This window comes from Notolabrus celidotus, chromosome 12 (genome assembly GCF_009762535.1).
Source record: "Notolabrus celidotus isolate fNotCel1 chromosome 12, fNotCel1.pri, whole genome shotgun sequence".
Classification (NCBI taxonomy): Eukaryota; Metazoa; Chordata; class Actinopteri; order Labriformes; family Labridae; genus Notolabrus; species Notolabrus celidotus.
The window spans coordinates 1822286-1846072 of NC_048283.1; the positions used below are offsets into that span (position 1 = coordinate 1822286).

The 23787-nt window shown below is 42.8% G+C and overlaps 1 protein-coding gene across 1 annotated transcript in view; it reads right to left on the bottom strand.

The window, feature by feature from the left end:
• Positions 1–23787, bottom strand: part of si:ch211-113g11.6 (uncharacterized protein LOC559008 homolog) — a 95253-nt gene that overhangs the window by 66479 nt on the left and 4987 nt on the right. The window contains exons 2-3 of the mRNA XM_034697530.1: positions 14415–14554; positions 3479–3541 (exon numbers count right to left, since the gene is read on the bottom strand). Of these exons, the coding sequence (XP_034553421.1) occupies positions 3479–3541; positions 14415–14554 (203 nt within the window). The remainder of the gene's footprint in view (positions 1–3478; positions 3542–14414; positions 14555–23787) is intronic.

Below are 23787 nucleotides of genomic sequence, written 5' to 3' on the forward strand. Positions count from 1 at the left end.
CGCAAATAATGACAAAACATTTTTTTTTTTAATTGTATTTTGCAGTAAATAATCTGTCAAATGTATGTTTTTTGTCTTTGTTTTGGAATTTATTTTGTTTTGTTGTGTTTGTTGTTTGTTGTTTTTTTGTTGTTTGTTGTTCTGCTCAGGTAAGACATGTTTTTTTATGATTTGAAATATATTCGTTTTTACAAACTCTCAAATAAAGTCACAAAAAAATGACAAAACCATTTAAAAAAACAGTTTTTGCTGTAAATAATCCTCCAAATTTATGTTTTTTTGTCTGTTTGTTTTGGAATTTATTTTGTTTTGCTGTTTTTTTTGTTGCTTGTTTGTTCTGCTCAGGTAAGACATGTTCATTTTAAAATATTAACAGGTTACAGGGGATATTTCCTCTTGTGCAATCTCCCTCTCCCTTTGCATCAATATCTGTGACCCTCTCTCTGCTCAGCTGGTGTTCGCGTGTCAATTAATCACCCATATTTAAATACAGGTATTTCCTTATAAGACCAACCTCTGATACCTGTATAACACCTGAAAGCATTCTCTGACATGAATAAAAATAGAATCATAATAACATCAGGTTTGAATAGGATTGGATAGTGCGCATGGTACTTTCATGATTTTGATTTTAAGCTAATGTTTTGAAGTATGTTTCCCTGCTGTGTGTTTTGTGTGGCGTTTTTCTGTTCCCTGTGCTCCTTTTCAGAGGCTGGACGTGGTCACCAGGCGCTGGGCTCTGCACTCATCTGTGATCCCTCTACTCCTGATTAATTGCCTTATATAAGCTCTGGTCTTGTCCCCACTTGCTGCCAGATTGTTACCATTCCTCTAGTGTGCCTCCCTCCAGCCGAGCCTCAGCGCCTCACCACTTGTTTGCCCAGCCTCAGCCACATCCAACGCCTCTGAACCACCTTAAACTGCCTGTATTCAATAAATCCCTCTGTAACAACCTTTAACCCTTTAATCTGTGGTTTGCATTTTGGGTCCAGTTAAAATACTTTGGTACAAACCTCATCAAAGAAGTAGGGCAGCACTGATCAGTTATTATGGTACCTTTCAAAACTTTTAAAAGTAGAAATGCAGATAATTGTGTACTATTCCAAACCAAACTGAGCTGGACCGCTCTGTGGAAACACACTGTAACATACTTCAAACAGTTATAGACATACATGTAGACACTGGGCGCACCCATGCACCTGAATCTGTACATCCTGTGATCCCATATGAACTGCTATAGGCCTAGACTGCCGGGGGAACTGGCACACTGACACACTGGGATCCTAGCTCACCCCCTTCCCCCCAACCCCCTCATCACTTACTTTAACTCTCCCTGTCCCATTAAAGTTACTAACCATAGACCTTTCTGGAGTCCCTGAGCTCCCTTGTCTCGTAGATTCCTCTGAGCTGCCGTAGACGTCCTCCTGCTGCGGACGATCTGGACTCCAGCTGATACGAGTATTGACTAAAACTAGGAAGAGGGAGCACATTTTTCCAGTGCTAGCTTCTCTACACTGGCTCCCAATAAAATGTAGAATAGAATTTAAAATCCTTCTTTTAACCTACAAAGCCCTTAAAAATCAGGCACCCTCGTATCTTAAAGAGCTCATAGTGCCCTATTACCCCTCTAGAACTCTACGCTCCCAACATGCAGGCTTGCTAGTTGTACCTAAAATCTCTAAAAGTAGTATGGGAGGTAGAACCTTCAGTTATCAGGCCCCTCTCCTTTGGAATCATGTACCAGTCAGGGTCCGGGAGGCAGACACCCTCTCCACTTTTAAGAGTAGGCTTCAAACTTTCCTTTTTGATAAAGCTTATAGTTAGAGCTGGATCAGGCTTGGACCAGCTTTTGTCATGCTGCTATAGGCCTAGACTGCCGGGGGAACTGGCACACTGACACACTGGGATCCTAGCTCACCCCCTTCCTTCCCCCCAACCCCCTCATCACTTACTTTAACTCTGCCTGTCCCATTAAAGTTACTAACCATAGACCTTTCTGGAGTCCCTGAGCTCCCTTGTCTCGTAGATTCCTCTGAGCTGCCGTAGACGTCCTCCTGCTGCGGACCATCTGGACTCCAGCTGATACGGACGTGCTGGACTCCAGCGGCAACAGCTTCTACGACTCGTCTCATCACTATCACTTCTCTCTCTTACTCCCCTCTATCTGTCTTTCCAGACCCAACTCGGTCGAGGCATGATGGCTGTCTAACATGAGTCTGGTCCTGCTGGAGGTTTCTGCCTGTTAAAAGGAAGTTTGTCCTCACCACTGTAACTAGCTAAATACTGCGATGTGTAATGCTCATGATGGATTAAGGTGGGGTCAGACTGAGTCTTACCCTGTCTTGGTGTTGGGTCTCTGTTCATAATTTGACATAGAGTGGTCTAGACCTGCTCTGTTTGAAAAAGCGTCTTGTGATAACGTTTGTTGTGATTTGGCGCTATACAAATAAAGATTGATTGATTGATTGATTGATTGATTGATTGATTGATTGATTGATTGATTGATTGATTGATTGATTGATTGAACGGGTGCAAGATAAAACTTAAATCATGTGCTCTTCAGGTAGCTAAATATAGTTTTCCCTTGAGTTTAAATGTTCCCTTACTAAGAAATGATAGAGATCAGAGTCATATGTGAAGTATCTCAAGTATTACTTTTGGATAATTAGTGTTAAAAAATGAATTCCCTTCTTATGTTTCAATTGAGCAAATGCATAAAACGAACCCTGAGTATGGATGGAATATGATTTAAAGGATCCTGTTTAATTTCCTGTAATTATAAAAATGTGTTAAATGAATGTTGGAAGTAGTAATTGAAGTTAAAGAGGGCCTTGGTATTTAAAAGGAAACCTGTAAGTATCAAGGCGATTGACTCTCCACCTTTTTTGTCATGAGGTTTTCTTTGTTTTCTATAATAGACAGGATATTAAGGAGCTCATTTTCCTTGGCTTGTTAAGATTATTCATTAGCCTTGGAGCATTTCACATTAACATGAAGCTTTCCAACATTTCTATACTTATTAAAAGATAAATATTGGATTAAACTCCTGTTTTTTTTTCCCCCCTCAGTCTGTCTGTGAAACCTTGTGGAACTATTCACCGCATCATTAACATCTGGCTCATGTTTGCTTTGTTTGGTTTCTCCCTTTCGAGGAGAAGCCGTCTCCTGTGTACTCTCCTCCTGTATACATTAGCATTTTTTATGTACACTTATCTTAATTGCATGTCTTTGTTCCATTTTATTCATTACATTCAGCCTCATGAGTCCTAAAGAAACACTGACACACATCTAAATCAGTGCATTAAAACCGAACACGCTAACCTCGCTGTGGTTTTCGAGGGCAGATGATGATGATGATGATAATGGTGTTATAAGCAAACAGGATGGAGTTGATGATTATCCACTCATGATGAAGCAGTGGGGGGGGGAGCTTTGCAGAGAAGTGATGGAGGTGCTGACAGGGAAGATGAGCTTCTACCTCCAGTGGTGCAGCCTTTGCCTTGCAGGTATCAATCGCAGTCTGATCAGAAGCCGCTGGGATCTGTAGGAGGAAGGAAGAGTTAGTACGTGCCAAGTTCTTTCACATTGCTCTGTTTCAGCATGAAGACAGTGACCCTGCTGCAGCTGCTAAAACACAACCCCTTCACAGCCAACATCCACTCTGTCAGCGAACACCACTCTGATATCAGCAGCATTTATTCATCCGTCCTGTTGTTCCCCTTTTTTCAGCTCAACCTGCCGAGAGAGAATCACACTCCTGCAGGATTCCTTTAAAGCCCCTGTGAGGAGATTTTGGCTGGTTATGAAACAGACTGAAATTAACACTGGTATCTTCTTAATAAGCTATGAAAGCAAACACGACTATCAGCCAAGACTACAGTATTTATTTTTATGTTGTAATATTTAATTCCCTAATCACAGAGAGGGGTTCATGTCAGACCAAACCATTGATGGCACACTAAAGAGAAGACTTTCTTTACTTTTCCACTTCAAGTATTCACAGTGAGTAATATATCTGACTGTCAAAAGACGGCAGGATGATCTACTACAGCAGGGGTTCCCATACTTTCAGCCCACAACCCCCAAAATATAAGTGCCAAAGACTTGTGACCCCTACTGCCCCTCGAAGTGATTAAATGTTGCTTCATACTTCATTTACTTCAACTTCAAAATTAGTTTACCTTCATAATTAACTGTTAGCTAACCCTAACCCTAACTTTAGGAGTCATCTGGACAACAAAGAAAGGCAGAAAACTAATGAAATGTGCTTATTTGCAGGGTTTTATTTAAAAAGGAACTACAATTTGTGCCAATATGTTTACAATAATAGGTAAAATAAGCAAATTTAGATGACTTAAAGGTGACATATCATGCAAAATGGACTTTTTAATGGTTCTCTACCTGAAATATGTGTCCCTGTCTACAAACCCCCTGAGAATGAAAAGAATCCATTCTGCCCCTGTTCTGATTTCTTCACCTTTCTGTAAATGTGTGTGAAACGAGCCGTTTCAGTTTTCAGTGTTTTTGTTACGTAACAACAATATCCGGTCTGTAACAGGAAGTCAGAGCTCGAAGCTTGTTCAGCCCATAGACTGTATAAAATACAACTCAACCCCTCCTCCGTTTTTCATTACCTGCACAAATGTGTGCTAACAAGGAGCTTAGGAGGGAGGCATGCTAGTTGTAGGCTGTCTTAATAAACACAAAGGTCGGTTTTACTCCCCACGTCTGCAGATTTGAAGATCTAGTGGATGTTTTTTATTTATCATGGATAAGTGCTAGCGCTAGTTAGCATAGCCGCATAGCTACATGTTCGTAGCTGTAGCTGTGTACCAAGACACACGTCTACATACTGACAAATAAAACAACAAGAAACACTAAATCTGTGACCAATCCTTCAGAAAGGTCCTGCTGCCTTTCTGGTAGAGGTCGCTTTGACTCCCCACGTCTGCAGATTTGAAGATCTAGTGGATGATTTTTATTTATCATGGATAAGTGCTAGCGCTAGTTAGCATAGCCACATAGCTACATGTTCGTAGCTTTGTACCAAGACACACGTCGACATACTGATAAATAAAACAACAAGAAACACTAAATCTGTGACCAATCCTTCAGAAAGGTCCTGCTACAGGCGCCTCTCCGTCAGGATCAGATTCTGGATCAGATTCAGAGGGTTGAAGTAACGTGATCTCTGAGCAGCCGTGTATATTCAGCCAACATGTAAACATTAGATCAACGTGCTGGAGAGCCAAGGCACATCCACTTCCTGAGGGGGCGTGGTCAGAGAGAAAACAGACTGTTCTGAGCAGGGCTGAAGAAGAGGGTTTTTCAGGCAGACCAAAATCTGATTTCAAAGTGTTTTTATGAGCATAAACTTTAAAGACATGTTTTGGGGACCTCTTAGACCAATATATGTTGATGAAAAAAGCGTGATATGTCACCTTTAAAAACAATCAAAAAATCTTGAAGACATCTCGGGACCCTCAACCCCTCAGGGTGTCCCAACCCACACTTTGGGAACCCCTGCACTACAGGACAAAATAAGAGGTATCACTTTGTCCACAGGGGGTGCCAAAGCTGATGCAAACACAACTTCTAATCTCCAAAGGATTGCCATGACATTAACCCTTCCAACTTATTTGCAGGAAATGTTACTGCTGCAGGAACAATGTGTTAGAAAGGACTCCTCTCTTTCTTGAATTGCAATGGTTTATCATTTTTAATCCAGACATGGTTCAAATCTGTGATTCGTGAACACGTTGAGCTTTAATAACCGGTCACTGTCGGCCGTGATCACGCCAACCAACAAAGCAACAATCAATGTTTGAATGAATGAAGAACTTCTCCTCTTGTCTCTCCTCTCTCCCGCTCACACACTCTACACCTCTCCTGATGCCTTCACTGACCGTCAACACTGTAGGAATTAAGAACATCTACACTGAACACGTTTAACAAACAGTAGAGTTGTTACAGTATTATATATGTGTTATAACTTTTCTCCTGATATCGTGTCACCAGTACAACTGGATAATGCTAGAATGACAGTTGTGAGTGCTAACAGCAGCCATGTTTGTTTGTGTTTTTAACTTTCACTATGAGAATGTTTTGGTGAGGACTGGTTTTGAATCAGTCACGATCATATGGTCGAGAATCAGCGGCGCTCGTGCATGTGAGCGGGGGGGGGGGGGGGGGGGCGTCGTTTTGGAGGAGCTCCGAGGGAGGAGGGGAGGGGTTAGACGGAGTCATGAGGAAATGCTACATTCAAACTCATGCTAGTTTTCCGAGACTACCAACCCCAGCTTTAAAGGCGAAAATGCAAAAAATTTTACCCTAAAATCTTTGCTACACGTTTCTGTTGTCACTCTCATAACAGGACCGGTACATTATGTTTGGTGTAACCTTCACAGAGTGAAAAACAAAGTGACAGTCATGGTGCACCAGCTTTAAAGTGCTGTGCTTATCAAGAGACGGGGAGGCTACGCTACATAAGCTTAACTAGCAGCCAAGTTTTTATATCCAATGAGGAAGGAGTGAAGTCGGTGAAGTCGTCAGTGGGGGAGCATTTCAGGCTCACCCAGAACAACCAAGACGACAGATTGCTCGTCTGCAAAACCTGCTGCATAAAATGTTGCAGCGAAAGGGTCAAACACATCAAACTTTAGTCAATGTGTGACGTTACATTAGTGGAAAGTTACTTAAAAAAACACTGAGGGGGGGATTCACTACAGATACATAGATACATTGAGCTGAAGGTAAGACTCCTCACACCACTCAACAAACTGATCAATGACTGCACAGAGGCTGGTTTCATTATCACAGAGCAGACTAACAATGACAGAGTCATCAGCATACTGTATAATGGTTCTGTTTTCATGTCTGCTCTGACACACATTAGTGTAAAGGATGAGATGCAAGATGCTATCTGTCATTGGTTCTTGTTTACATCCTGGTAGCAGCATCCAATAACTGAAGCTGCAGCCCTGGTCAGTGGTGGGTGGCTGAGTGACAGCATATGACAGGCATTATACTCCAAAATGATAGAAATAATGATAATTTGTTTCACCAGGCTGACAATACTTAATGTTTAGTGAACTCCACACACACATATCTTACCTAATCCCTTCTGATCTCTGCATATGTAGGTAAAGAGTGATATAAAACTCATGAAATGAATGATTCCCTCATAGAAAGCTGCTGAGCGCTTCGCCCTTCAGTCAAACAAACACTGCTTATTCATTGCAAAGCAGATAACTGACTCTCCTGACCCTTTAATAATAAATGACTCCCACTGCAATTTTTGAATCGTAGAATAGGAGTCCTCACTCCTGCATTTTGCATGATTGACAGGAGTGAGGTGGAGAGTAGATGTTTGCTGCTGCATCAGGAAAACATTTCTCATAACTTCTATACGCTTCACTAAACCGCCTGGCATCCTGACAAAACACTACTTAAATATGAACACAAGAAGAAAAAAAACACGCCGTTAAACATCAAACGAGTCCATCAATGCCAGAAACAGATCACCAACTGGTGTTTTTCTCCCAGTCTTTCCGTCTCCACCGAGGGGAAAACAACTCAAAGCCTTCAATTATTCTGAAAAACAGGCTGCAGTCACATTTGGATGAAACAGTCAGAGCTGACGCCGTTCCCCACACGGTGTGTAATCTTGAGCCTTTGCTGACAGTATTAGCTCTGTGAAATATGTCCTCCTTCCTTCACAGGAAGAGAGAGAAGTGTAATGTATGCATGACCCAACTTCTTTCACCCTCAGCAGCTGAACTGGGTCAGCTGCAGGCCGGCCGTCTCATCTCTCTGTGTCTCTCTGTGTCTCTCCCTCTCTGACCTCGCTGGCTCACTGTGTGGCTCTCACAGCAGGGGGGCAGCTGTATTTGTTTTCATCCAGCAGAATCTGGCAAACACAGCTGAGGGGTGTGCGCTGGGTTAAACCTACTACTGCTGCAGAAGCTAAGTGTTAAACATGGAATTTATAAAAGCAGGGGAAGTTATATTCTTACTGTTTTTAATTCAATCACAAGATAGTGAAGAGAAGTTGCTTTTTCAGTTTGCTTTGAGACTCAGGGGACTTGTGTTGGTGTGTCATGAATGCAGAGAGATGAAACCAGGAGCAGGAAACTTAAGCTTTGCAAACAGACAGGTATAACCCTGAAAATCCACAGGATGCGTGTGCGCCGCGTTCTGTCAGCAACACGGCTTTGCTCCGTCTGAGGGCTTTCTTTCCCCCATAGGAAAAGAAATGTAGAGAGGAGATCTCAAAAGTGTTTCATTTCTGTCTCCTAGACAACAATGAGATCTGTTTGAAAGCAAAATGAGACTATAGCTTATGTCTCCTGTTTCTCATTCTTGCCTCCAGAAAAAAAGTTGCATAAAGTCTCAGCTTAGTCTCCCTTTCAGGTCAAAAGGAGATCTGGTCAGAATCTGAAATGATTCTCAGGTATTTCTCAAGTGTTGTGACTCCTTTTGAGCTCAGGTAGAGAAATCAGGGAGCTCTCTCAACTGTCTCAATCTAACCTCATCCATTTGTTTCTGTCAGACTCAGTTTTTGTGTCTCAAGTTGAGCTCAGATGGAGCAAAGAAAGAGCCTGAGCTCATCTTTCCATCAACATTTATAGTGCCCTGCAAAATTAAGATTTCAATGCAATTGTCCACAAACTTACAATTCTCATTAAAACATTTGAACCACTTCAAGATCAGATATTTAGATGTGAAATGATCTCTTCTTTGATTTCACAGTCTGGTCCTTCCTTTACAAGTCTGTTTGGAACAAAACAACTTCACAAAGATTTAGTGGATTTAAGAGAAACTGCAAAAGATAGAGATTTCATACAACAGGTATGACAGACCATTTATTTAAAATATGGGCCGCAAAAGGGCTGACCAGATTTATCCAGATTATTACAATTAAAGGGTTGGATTCTGTTGGGCGCTGGTGGCCTAGCGGTCTAAGCGCCCCACATACAGAGGCTACAGTCCTCGTCGCAGGGTTATTTCTCCTAGTGAATTTTAGGAGAAACGAATGAGAACAATTTGAAACTTGAATGAGGCTGGAGTAAGAATTTCAATTTTGTCTCCAGAGACTTAGAAGAGAAAGCCTTGAGCAGTACAAATTTGGGCCTGCTCCACATGATGCATGTTTGGAGCAGGATCCGCTGAGTCCAGTATAGAGAGAACTACGTACAAACAGCAGGTCACAGAGCCTTTCTGTGGTTGAATCACTTGGATAGTATTCCATTACTTTTGTGCTTTAATCCTCACCGAGTACGCTGCATAACTATAAAGTTTCGATTTGCAGGTTTAGTTTAATATGAATAACTCTGCTCTATTTTGTTGTCCTGTTACCTTCTGACACAGTTATCATCTTGTTCTTGCCATTTTGTGTCTATAGGTAAAAACACATCTGAGCGGGTGAAAATCTTATGTGGAGTACCTCAAGGATCCATTCTGGGGCCTCTGCTATTAAACATCTACATGCTCCCCTTAGGTCAGATAATAAGAAACAACAAAATAAAATACCATAGCTATGCAGATGACACACACATTTACATCACCATATCACCAGGGGATTATAGTCCCATACAAACACTGAGTAAATGCATTGAACAAATCAATGACTGGACGAGACAGAACTTTCTTCAGTTAAACAAAGACAAAACTGAAATGATTGTTTTTGGAGGAAGAAAGGTTAAAGGTTACTGCTCAGCTCCAATCTGCACAGATGAAATGTTCAAACCAAGCCAGAAACCTTGGTGTAGTCTTAGACTCAGCAACCACATTAAGACAATTACAAAGTCCGCCTACTATCACCTTCAGAATATATCAAGGATTAAAGGACTTATGTCTCAGCAGGATGCAGAAAACTCGTCCATGCATTTACCTTTAGCAGACTAGACTACTGTAACGGGGTCTTTACAGGACTCCCTAAAAAGTCCATCAGTCGGCTGCAGCTCATACAGAATGCTGCTGCTCGAGTCCTAACAAGGACCAACAAAGTAGACCACATCACTCCAGTCCTTAGATCCCTACACTGGCTTCCTGTCTGTCAGAGAATAGACTTTAAAATCCTGCTGATGGTTTATAAAGACCTGAATGGTTTAGGCTGATCTGCTACTACTTTATGAACCACCTCGACCTCTGAGGTCATCAGGTCCTGGTCTGCTTTCAGTCCCGAGAGTCAGAAGGAAACATGGTGAAGCAGCGTTTAGTCATTATGCACCACATATCTGGAACACACTCCCTGAAAGCTGCAGGTCTGCTCCAACTCTCACCTCTTTTAAATCCAAGACTAAGACCTTTTTATTTGCCTCTGCCTTCCTATCTTAGATTATTTTAACTCACTTTAAATTAAAACTTGAATGTAATTTTTAATATATTTCTAATTTTCCTTTTCTGTTTTATCATATTTGTCATTTTAATTATGTTCTTTTATGCTTGTCTGAATGTCTCCAATGCTTCTAATGTTTTAATGTAAAGCACATTGAGTTTCCCTCGTGTATGAAATGCACTATACAAATAAAGCTGCCTTGCCTTGCCTTGCTTTGGTGTAGTCGACCTGGATCACTGATATGTGGCTGTTTGTAGCTTACATCCATAATCGATGAGTATTTCTGATCTAAACGATCTTTAAACTGTCGGGAGTCCATATCTGGTGTTTTATTTTGAAATTGGCGGATGCTGCATGCGATCCTCGTGCCTGACTTCCTGTCCAGGTTGTTCTTTTCTGTGCAGATTGATGCGTGCTGGGCGCGGGCTCCATTGAAAATTGACTCATCACTGTGTGCTGTACTCGAGAGAAGGATGGTCCTCCCTGTCGTCACGTAGGAAAAATCATTGGCATCTTCTTATTTAGAAATGCATCCTAGGACTACTTCCCTCTTACCTCCTCGCATATATTGCACAAAAGAACTCAGGATCTTCTTTTTTTTTTAAGTTATATTTTTGGCCTTTTTTTTCTTTATTTTATAGGACAGCTGAAGAGAGACAGGAAATGTGGGGAGTAGAGAGCGGGGGAAGACATGCAGGAGATGGTCGACCGACCAGGAATCGAACCGGCGACCTCTGCGACAAGGACTGCAGCCTCTATACGTGGGGCGCTTAGACCACTAGGCCACCGGCGCCCAGTCATAAACTTTGATCTCCGGATCTGTTCCAAGGGTCAGGACTGAACTTGGGAAAAAGGCCTTCAGGTTTGCTTCTCCCTCGACCTGGAAGCCTTACCAAAGGATCTAAAACGGTCTGATATGATATCTTTGAATGCTTTTAAGCGGTCCTTAATTGACTTGGAGGCTGAAGCATCTGTCTGCAGATGTTTTGTTTAAATGTGACATGCTGTTTTTCTGGAGGTACCTGTTGTGTTCATGTCTATTGTAAAATTGTAACTCTGTAACTGTGCTGCTGCCTATCTTGGCCTGGACTCTCTTGGAAAAGCGATGCAAAGATCCACCTCGTCTCACATGCTGTGCTTCACTTGCCGACTAATGTGCTTTGATTGGCCAGCAGAGCAGAAGAAGACACACGAGGCTTTCACAAAAGCTTTCTTCACATACTGCAGTGCAGTAAAGTTTCTCTGCCGTCACTACGCTTTTGTACTTTTACACTGAACCACACAACAAATTATTAGTGTCCCAGTGTGCACAGCCTCACACACACACACACACAAACCCACACCATGCAGCACTCAATCCTGCCGGTGTTCTGCCAAGTTGTGCTGCTTTGTCGAAAAATGCTACCCTAGCAGGAATTGATTATAGAAGCTTTCAATTTGTGCTTTTCATATTCATGTTTCTTTTATTCCCAACAGAGGTAAGTGTGCTTTAGAATAAGGCACGCATGTTATTTAAGATATCAGGAGATGCTTTTCTGTGACTCATTTCCCTTATCAAATAAAGCTTCCTGTTCAGAATCCCTTTATATCCCTCCACCACTTTCTCACATTTGTGTCGTCCGAGTACTGGGAGCGTGTTTTGATGCTCTATTATAATAAGCGGAGCCACTTACGAGCACGTCTCGACAGGAAGCACGATTTGATAGAACACCATGACGCTTTGATGATTATCTCTGCTGCTGCTTCAATTGTGGAACCATCTGAACACACACAATCACGTCTTTGTGCATTCTGCATGTCAGACCAGGCGTTGGCTCAATCCCATTTCTCATTTTTACCTTGAACACTTCTTTACACATGCCTCTTTGTGCCTCAAAACACAACCATAATACATTAAAGGGACATTAAACTGAGAACATAAATGGTTATCATAATTTTCAAATCATATTAACAAAGAAAATACATTTGTGCATTTCTTTGGTTGCTTGAGAAGGGATCTTGCCGATTTCTCACAAGGCTTTCTGGGAGGTTTCTCATAACCCTTGGTTTGGAGTGTGCCTCTGACTGATCTCAGTTTGGACGACCATGCATCCCTGACATTGGATTTCCACCAGATCCGTGTCCGGTTCATCTCCAATCTGCTTGCTCTCTCGTCCGTCAACACCCACCGGTTGTGTTTTCAGAAAGCAGCACGGAGCAGGACCGCCGGACAGCTGGAGTCATGTGACCGAGTTAATCACTGAATCAAGGATTCTCCTCCTCCTCCTCTCCTCATCCATGTTGTCTTTCTGGTCCTCTGAAAACCTCTGACCTGTTGACTCCAGGCCTGGCTCCGCTCATCATGACTTTGGTTTGTTGTTGTAGTTAAGTGAAATACGATCTGGTGATAACACAGAGTGTTTTATTCTGAAAATTAACCGGATGTTTTCATTTTGTTTTGGTGAAACCTGACTTCCTGTCCTGCTCCATCTGCTCTGTTGAGATTGATGCATCGTCTTGCGTATCTGATCCGGAGGACTCCGACCTGCCGGATCAGATACTGAGCCGGAACGCAATGGAGCGGATCCAGTGGAAGTTAACACATTGACTAGAATAGAAACCTATCAGATCCGGTGCCTTGACAGATCAGAGATGGACCAGACATGGATCTGGTGGAATTTGACCACTCCAACAATCCGGACAACCTACCCCTAGATGTGAACCTGCAAAGGGCTACGTTCTACATGATATTGGGGCGAGGGGTGAATTGGGATGGGGCTGTAAGAGACAGTCCCTCCTTGAACAGGCAATGTAATAGGAGCTATAGGGGACAGTTTGAAACCAAATGTCAACATTTACTTTATACATAATCTGAGACATTATTTTCACACCCTACCCAGTAGATTTGGCACCTAAATATAACAGCAGAGGGCCTAATGTGTTGAAATTGTCTTGGTTTGGTGAAGTTTAGGCGCCAACACAACTTGCTTTGGACAAAGATGGTGGTTTGGGCTGAAACAGTGAGTCAACATGGGCTGAAAGCTTCCACGCTGAAATATATGATGGCAAACTTTGAGGGGGGGGGGAGTATGAGTCAGTTGCTGGACAGTGGCGTCAGTATATCCCAGCACAAAGAGGCATGATTAGGGCCAAACTGAGGGAACAGCTACCCTGGCTCTCACTGAAGTTAAAAAAAAAAAGCTACTGAAATCTCACCAGTAGAAACAAAAACAGAAATGTGGAGAGTGTGTTTTTTTTTTCCTTTGGCTGCAGTCCCTTCTTTAAGAAAGACATCTATTCATCCAGCTTCCATTGGATGCCAAGCAATCACACAGCAACGGCAGAACTTCTGGAAGTAAATCTGTTGTTTTTGTATTCCTCTTTTTGTGCAGAATAAGAAAATAAGATGCAACATGTTCATTGTTCTCCAAACCACACTGTTGAACTCCTGCTGTATATATCCAGAGCAGGTCTGCAGGTCTGCACTCACATAGTCTCTCAGAAGGGTTAACAGGCTCCAGGTTGCCCCACCTGACAATCAAATCTGAATCTTCTGGGACAAGTTTGTAATTTTGGCCTTTATTAAGAGGATGTAATTGACTTGACTTGAAAAGCCCTGAACACCCAGACAGGTTATTTTAGATAGTTTGCCTGATTAGACTCAGAGCTCAGGCTGAAGGTGGGCTGAGCTATTTCAGGAAGGAAACCATCATTATAATCAGTCTGATAAAGGTGCATGATATCCTAATGTATCAGCTGCAATGAGGAAGATGTGAAGAAAGTAGATTTTCCCATGAGCTGACAGATCTAAAACGAGGCTCCATCATGCAACACAACAGAAAACACAAGACATCTAAGTGTACTGTGCAGAAAGGACTTTAACAAACAAGCAGTCAAGGTGTTATTTAGTGGACTGCATTAAGTGCTTCAACTGGTTGTTGGCAAACAGTCTTTTAAACTACTCTATCCATTGCAGCAGAGAGGTTCCCCGATAAAAATAGACCATCTGTAGCAGAGAGATTAAATCCCCCCACCCCAAACACCCTTTAACAATGTCTGCATACAAGTCAGCACAATCCACTGGAGTTAAGTGTACCTGCAGGTTGCGGACCCCTCTGTTTGTGAACGTCAACACATAGATCATCGCCTGGCCGCCCACGTACAGCGTATCACTCCCCTCCTGGTGGTACATGCTGATGTAGTTCTCAGGCTTGTTGAAGTGGAACCTGGAGGGCTCTGTGGATCACAACAAAGTAGAGAAGAAGATGAGAGAGACAAAGAGGCAGACGAGGGTTCAGCTCGAGCACATTATGGCTGCTTTAATTGTTATAATGTATGTTTTGGTTTGTGGAATGAAAGAAGCCTTCAGGGGGTAACGTTTTGCTAATTAAAGTGGAGGGAACTCAAGTGAAATGATTCAAAGACAGACAAAAGAAAGTCAACAAAGTTAACACTTAAAGCAGTGAGGAACTTTCTGATTAATAAAACGGTCATGTGACAAGACAAGGAATGTTTTGGAAGCGATTGTGTACACTGTCTCGTGCCATGTGTGGTAACCACACTGAAATATGAAGCTAATGTCATGTAGGGTTAGGGTTAGAGTTAGGTTTAGGGTTAGGGTTAGAGTTAGGTTTAGGGTTAGGGTTAGGGTTATGATTAGGGTTAGGGTTAGGGTTAGGGTTAGGGTTAGAGTTCGGGTTTGGGTTAGGGTTAGGGTTAGGGTTATGATTAGGGTTAGGGTTAGGGTTAGGGTTAGGGTTATGATAAGGGTTAGGGTTAGGGTTAGGGTTAGGGTTATGATTAGGGTTAGGGTTAGGGTTAGGGTTATGATAAGGGTTAGGGTTAGGGTTAGGGTTAGGATTAGGGTTAGGGTTAGAGTTAGGGTTAGGGTTAGGGTTAGGGTTAGGGTTATGATTAGGGTTAGGGTTAGGGTTAGGGTTAAGATTAGGGTTAGGGTTATGATTAGGGTTAGGGTTAGGGTTAGGGTTAGAGTTAGGGTTAGGGTTAGGGGTTAGGGTTAGGGTTAGGGTTAGGGGTTAGGGTTAGGGTTAGGGTTAGAGTTAGGGTTTGGGTTAGGGTTAGGGGTTAGGGTTAGGGTTAGGGTTAGAGTTAGGGTTTGGGTTAGGGGTTAGGGTTAGGGTTAGGGTTAGGGTTAGGGTTAGGGTTAGGGTTAGGGTTAGAGTTAGGGTTTGGGTTATGATTAGGGTTAGGGTTAGGGTTAGGGTTAGGGTTAGAGTTAGGGTTTGGGTTAGGGTTAGGGGTTAGGGTTAGGGTTAGGGTTAGGGTTAGAACCAGAACCAAACTCATGCAAACAGAACCAGAACCAGACTCAAGCAAACAGAGCCAGAACTGAACCAAAACCGAACCAGAACCGCACCAGAACTGAACCGAACCAGAACTGAACCAAACCAGAACTGAACCGAACCAGAGCCGCACCAGAACTGAACCGAACCAGAACTGAACCGGAACTGAACCGAACCAGAACTGAACCGAACCAGAACTGAACCGAACCAGAACTGAACCGAACCAAAACCGAACCAGAACCGAACCAAAACCGAACCAGAACCGAACCAGAACTAAACCAGAACCGAACCAAAACCGAACCAGAACCGAACCGAATCAGAACCGAATCAGAACCGAACCGAACCAGAACCGAACCAGAACTGAACCAGAACCGAACCAAAACCGAACCAAAACCGAACCAGAACCGAACCAGAACCGAACCAGAACTAAACCAGAACCGAACCAAAACCGAACCAGAACAAGAACCAAACTCAAGCAAACAGAACCAGAACCAAACTGGATCAAACATTATTAATGTCCTCAGCTTGGATGGTCTGATCCGGTTTCTCCTCAGTCAGTATTTGCCCGGTCTTTGAGAAGAACCCTAACCCTAACCCTCTCAGAAGGAACAGATGAAGCCACGATACACAGCCTCCCCTCCATCACCTGTATCCTATATCCTCACATGTGATTGGCCGCATGGCCGCCATGCTGACCAATCAAAACAAAGTCCTGCTGTGAGCAGAGCTGGGGCTGAGCACTGAGACAGCTAAGCAGAGAAAGGAACAAACTGGGAGCCGGCTCCCAAACATTCACATTTGACTCCCATGGGTTGTTTATTCTGATAACAACAGAAGTAAATCAGGTCTCTCACAGCCACCATGTAGCTGTGATAAGCTTAAGACAATGCTTGGACACAGAAAGTAGTAACATGGCTAAGTGTGGGATAGCAATGCTACACTACAGACATCAACGTTGAAGCTTTGATCCCGCTGGTGAAGCATAACATGCTGAGCACAAATCACTTTACAACAAATTGATATCATTATAAAGCGTTTAATATGAAATCTGGAGGTTCTCTCAAACATACCACTGAGAAAAACTGACCTGACTGAACACATTTAGGCAGAGTGAATTACAGCATTGGGCACACCCCTGAACCTTGCAGAGCTGAGGGTGCTCATGGTATGATGATTAAAAAAACATCCTCAGGGACCAAACACACCTGGGACCTGCTTCACCGGGCAGAAGATACAGGACATTAAAAAACAAGGACAAACAGGCTGAACAACAGTTTTTATCCCAAAGCAAGAAGTGGACTTAATGCTAAATAATGCAAATATAAAATGGGACTGTGCAATCGTTTTGATCACTTGAATGTCTGACTGTTGAGTGCTGTGTGTGTCTCTTTGTGTTTTTATTTATTATTGTACAACTGTTCTTTTAATGCATCTTTTTGCACTTCAATTTCGTTGTACAATGCACAATGACAATAAAGATATATTCTATTATATTATATTCTAACTTGTGCAAGATAATCCAGTTAAAACAAGATTCATCATCTAATGAGACTTCAGGAGCTGCATGTTTAAGAGTCAAACGTATCCCTCACTGTGACTCTCTGCTGTGGATAATGTAACTATCGTGTGCTGTGACTCATGTTGTCTGACTCTTACCTTGTGGCAGAGGTTACAAGCATTAAAATGACTAAAGAAAGTACCGGTTCTGCCACTGATGGCCTTGTGTGCTTTCAAACTTGCAGAAAGACATTTATATTCATTCAGAAAACTCCTCACAGGATCTTCAAACACCACCTCTACAAGTATTCAGTACGATTAAGATATGACAAGAAGAAACAAGGTACTGCATGAAAAGAGATTCAGAAAGTCAAGGCCAAACAATGACATCATGATGATGCTTGATACCAGAAATGGACGTCAGGAAGAAGCAGATCTGGTCGTTCTTCGTGCTTTAAGCAGGTCTTGAAACCCTGATGGCAGAAAGGCATTCATATTCATTCAAGTTTGTGATATAACCAGCTGAAAACTCTTCACAGGACCTTCAAACACCACCTCTACCAGAAGTCTACACTATTAAGATATGACAAGAAGAAAACAAGGTACTGCATGAAAATAATTTCAGAAAGTCAAGGCCAAACAATGACATCATGATGATGCTTGAAACCAGAAATGGACATCAGGAAGAAGCAGATTTGGTCGTTCTTGGTGCTTTAAGCAGGTCTTGAAACCCTGATGGCAGAAAGGCATTCATATTCATTCAAGTTTGTGATATAACCAGCTGAAAACTCTTCACAGGACCTTCAAACACCACCTCTACAAGAAGTCTACACTATTAAGATATGACAAGAAGAAAACAAGGTACTGCATGAAAAGAATTTCAGAAAGTCAAGGCCAAACAATGACATCATGATGATGCTTGAAACCAGAAATGGACATCAGGAAGAAGCAGATTTGGTCGTTCTTGGTGCTTTAAGCACGTCTTGAAACCCTGATGGCAGAAAGGCATTCATATTCATTCAAGTTTGTGATATAACCAGCTGAAAACTCTTCACAGGACCTTCAAACACCACCTCTACAAGTATTCAGTACTATTAAGATATGACAAGAACAAACAAGGTACTGCATGAAAAGAATTTAAGAAAGTCAAGGCCAAACAATGACATCATGAAGATGCTTGAAACCAGAAATGGACGTCAGGAAGAAGCAGATTTGGTTGTTCTTGGTGCTTTAAGCAGTTCTTGAAACCCTGATGGCAGAAAGGCATTCATATTCATTCAAGTTTGTGATATAACCAGCTGAAAACTCTTCACAGGACCTTCAAACACCACCTCTACAAGAAGTCTACACTATTAAGATATGACAAGAAGAAAACAAGGTACTGCATGAAAAGAGATTCAGAAAGTCAAGGCCAAACAATGACATCATGATGATGCTTGATACCAAAAATGGGCGTCAGGAAGAAGCAGATTTGGTCGTTCTTGGTGCTTTAAGCAGGTCTTGAAACCCTGATGGCAGAAAGGCATTCATATTCATTCAAGTTTGTGATATAACCAGCTGAAAACTCTTCACAGGACCTTCAAACACCACCTCTACAAGAAGTCTACACTATTAGGATATGACAAGAAGAAAACAAGGTACTGCATTAAAAGAATTTCAGAAAGTCAAGGCCAAACAATGACATCATGATGATGCTTGATACCAGAAATGGGCGTCAGGAAGAAGCAGATTTGGTCGTTCTTGGTGCTTTAAGCAGTTCTTGAAACCCTGTTGGCACAGAGCCTAACTCCCTGACTTTACTATGCTGTCAATAAGAGTACCAGCTGAAAAACTCCTGGTTTGATTTACCCAAACACTCGCTCCAACATCACCGCCCTTTGTGTTTTCCAGATTGAACAGGGAGCCTTTAAAGGAATGTGAAGCGTTAGAGGAAAAAGGGCATCAGGTGGGAGAATAAACATCACTGAAATAATCATGTGGGCAAACTCCATCATGAATGTTTGTTTGAATTACACTCCGGACACCCCCAGACGGCTTAAAAGAACATTTCGGCATTTCTGATTCACTCATCTAATCACACTCACATGTACCTACACTGCAACTGTGCCTGTGTTTAAAAATAGATGAAAAGGGCCGTGCAGCGTGTACAAAAAGTCATCTAGAAGATATTAAGTCCTGCAGAAATCCGTCATGTCTCATACTGAATGCTTTATAATTAAAGAGGGGGTTCATAAAGCATCACAGGGAGAAGCCCTTTGATCGGGTTGCCAGCGTTTATCCTCCAAAGGGTTCTGCTTCCTCGTTTTGTTGAGGCGTTTTTAAATTCTGAAGGCATGAAGCTTGCAAACCTGCTCAGTCTTCTGATATCTGAGAAGCTGGAGTGGATCCAAAAGGTAGACAGTCCATGAGTGGAGAATTAAATCATGCTTTAACTCTACGCTGATGATGCATTCCTCTCTCTCTGTGTTCACTCATAATAACAGGGCGTGATTCTGTGACTGCTGCTGCTCTGCACGGTATGTTTTGCAGTCTCTGAAATGAAAAAAGACATCCAGTCTGACAGCAAAGCCAGCATGAAGCGATGGTAATCGTTGATGTAGGTTGCCAGCCAAGTTTCTATGGTAACAGTCGCCTTTTCATACAGTCGGGACTCAAACTGATGAAGCCTGCGCCTCACATGGAAGTCAGTAAAGCACAGGAAGCCAGCGCGCCTGATGTCTGAGGGAGGAATGTATGGTTCTGTTTCACAGTCGGTCCCCAGAGCACACAGACTGATTGGCATAAATAATTATTTTTAAAGTTCACACCTAGAACTTCTGAAGTTTGTGTTTGCCTAATTAAACAGAGTGGATTCAATACCAGGACATAAATGTTAAAGCTAAAGAGAAAAATAGTGACTTTTATTATTTTTTGGGAGATTTTTGTGGCTTAGAAGTTTGAATGATACGATGTGAGCTACAGAACAGTTCTGGACATTTGGTTTTTTTTCTACTCTTGTCTGCATATATATTTCTGGTTTGTGTCATGTTTGTCACAAACTGTCAAATATTAATGCAATTTATTCTTGCAGCAAAAGAAAAGAAAGGAAACATTTTTCTTCTGTGCTTGTGACTGTGTGCATGCGACCATCACCATCCCTCTTAGAACTCTGGCCTCTCTTTTATTGACAGCTAATATCATGTTCTGTAAAAGAGGGCGTGCACACCTAGGTGGGCCAAAAATAAATAAAAGAAAGTAAAAGAAAGATTACATAAGGATATACAAAGGGACAGGGAGAGAGAAGGAGAGAGAGACCTAAGACACTTAGATGGAGAGGGACCATCTCACCATGACGCCAAAAAAACACTGTGCGGTGATACTAATGATTAAGCAACCCTGAGTGTCCACAATCATTACTGAAGCTTGGGTCGCAGAGGGTTGCCGCCGTGCTGTGTTCTATTTGTGTAACAAGACCACCACTGGTGCAGATGAAACCACTTGGGTCAGATCAGCCGAGCGGTTCAGCCCAGCACCCGGGCCGCGAGAGCAGTCAGACCGAAGGATCCAACGCGCTGAAGGAGAACCAGGCCAGGGGACAAGCCAAGGACCCAGACCGGAAGCAAACAGGTAACGCCAGAGCACCCAGGGCGACCCCCAGGTCCCCCAGCAGGAGGAAAGGGGGGCGAGGGGGGAGAGATCCCGCAGCCCCCCCAAGGAACACCTCCACAACACAGCCCCCCAAGACAGAGCCAAAGGAGCCACCAGGGCCGAGGGGGCCCAGCACCAGGAGCAGACAGCCAGGCAGCCGGGCAGGACTAGGACCAGAGCCCGCCAACCGGCGCGCCGGAGCGGGGGGATGGCGGAGGCAGCAGGGCCAATCCCCCCCTGCCCCCCCCCAGCCGGCCCGACCACTCCCCCCACCCTGAACTTCTTTCTCAATTGTACTTATGTCTGGGTTGCTGTAACAACTGAATTTCCCCCCCGGGGGATCAATAAAGTAATATCTTATCTTATCTTAGAGGTCTTGTTTCGGAGAGCATGACTTTAAGATATAAAGCACCTTTGAGTATCTTTACAAAGCTCCACAGGCTTCATGACTCATAAGCCCTCATCATCTGTAGGCAATTCAAGTAGGCGATAATGAATAGTTAACCAGTGGTTATGCAAATAAATCGTGACAGTTTTTCTGTTGACATTCTTAAAGCTGGGGTTGGTGTTCAGATTTAGATCCACTTTTTGTTATACTGGTTAAAATTATCTTTCTGTCCCGATGGCGAACAATACATAATGTGTTCTTTAAAGAAGAGGTAAAAAAAAGCTGCTATCTACAGCCGGAGTAAACCTGGGAAAACACCAACCAATCCCTGCCATCAGGAGCCAAATCATGAAACCAATCAAATCCTGTCCTGCTGTTCTGCCCGCCTCCTGCAGAGCGCACATTTCATGTTTGTTTGTGTTTTTAACTTTCACTATGAGAATGTTTTGGTGTTTTCTTACTGCTGAGTGAGACATGAGTTGACGTAGTGCAAAACACAAACCATGTGCTGAGGACCGGTTTGGAATCAGTCACCATCATATGGTCGTGAATCAGCGGCACTTGTGCATGTGAGGGGGGGGGGGGCGTCATTTTGGAGGAGCTCCGAGGGGAGTGGGGGAGGGATTAGACGGAGTCCTGAAGACATGCTACATTCAAATTCATGCTAGTTTTCCAAGACTACCAAACCCAGCTTTAAAAAGGAGCCGCTATCTACAGCCGGAGTAAACCTGGGAAAACACCAACCAATCCCTGCCATCAGGAGCCAAATCATGAAACCAATCAGATCCCGTCCTGCCGTTCTGCCCGTCTCCTGCAGAGCGTACATTTCATGTTTGTTTGTGTTTTTAACTTTCACTATGAGAATGTTTTTGTTGTTTTCGTGCATGTGAGCGGGGGGAGTCATTTTGGAGGAGCACCGAGGGGAGGGGGGGAGGGGTTAGACGGAGTCCTGAGGAAATGCTACATTCAAATTCATGCTAGTTTTCCGTGACTACCAACCCTAGCTTTAAAGGCCCTGTGAGGAGTTTTGAAATGGCTGAGAAACAGACTGAAAATGATACTGATGCCTCTTTATGACCTTCAATAGTAAACAAGACCATCAGCAGCAACACTGACACCTTCTCTGTTGTCATTTTTAATGCCTGAAACCGCCCTGAGGGGGTAGGTGTCAGACCAGATGATGGACATCTCACTTCAGAAACAGCCTTTATTTGACTGTTTTCATGGAAAATAATCACATTGCCTGATAAAGTTGACAGTTAAAAGAGATTTTTCTTGAAAACACTACTTTTGCATGTATAGGACAAGAGATAAGAGGTATCACTTTGTCCACAAGGGGGCGCCAGAACCGATACAAAACAAAAAGTTCCTCACAGCAGCTTTAACTGATGCAGAAAATAACAGCAGCAGCACCTACATAAGGTTCTCTTTCTCATCATTTCTAAAGTCTGTTGGTGTTTTCTTTTTACCCAACCAGTCCTGTGGCTCTGATAAAGCCCATACCATGGTACAGTTTGTAGTTGCTTCATGCCTTTGGGGTCCACGTCTCTTTTACTCAGCTCCTCGCGTGTTTCAACATCCCTTGCTAATTTCCAATTCTAGTCTTGTTCTCTCTTCTGGTGACTGGTCATTGGTTAACCACCAATCTAATGGTAAATGGACTTGTACTTATATAGGGCTTGTCTAGTCTGTCTGACCACTCAAAGCGCTTTTACATACTACTACATTCACACATTCATACCCATTCACTCATTGATGGTAGAGGCTGCTAATGTAAGGAATCACCAGTATTAGCTGATTTCTCATTTTGTACATGCTGAACAACAGCGGGAGCAATTTAGGATTTTGTGTCTTGCTCAAGGACACTTTGACATGTGACTGCGCTCAGATCGAACCGCCAACCTTCCGATTATAAGACGACCGACTCTACCCACTGAGCCACAGCCGCCCCTGAATCTAAAGTTCTTTAGTCTTCAAATAAATTAAGAGTATTATCAAAATGAAGGTGAAATCTCAACCCCAAAATGTGGCGCATTGTCTTTCTACAGACTGATTTGGTATGTGTGACGTGTAATAAGATAGTGTCACCTTTGACAGTCAGAGTTAATAACCATTGTCAAGGGGATTGGCCAATCAGGATCAGGTACTCAGCACAGGCGAGTAATCAATAAGAAAGCCCAGTAATGAAAGGAGTTAATGCAATTTATTTCATAACGTGCTTGTTGTGACTGTGACCGAGAAATGACCTCTTTAATCTGACAGCCAATAAAACAGGTGGATCCAGATTTCAAGATATCCCATTTGTTAAAATAATTCATCATATTTTATAGACTGAGCTTTAGTCTATCCTTTACTGATGTTCTGCTTTACATCTAGTATACATGTGATGCATTAGAATTAATGGGCTGATAACCTCACATTATTAAGGCTGCAGCTAGAGACCAACAAAATGAAGGGAAATGTCTGCTAGAATACAAAAACAGCTCATTAGGTAATTCATAATACATGGCACAAGACATTTCAGTTGTTTACAGGATGTCTCCACAAGAAACCTTTAAAGTGCAACCTCTTCACTGTCCTTGTTTGGATAAATCTCTGAGTGTCAGCTCTGCTCTTCTACCTCCTGAAAAACAACCAAAAGCACAAACAGGAGC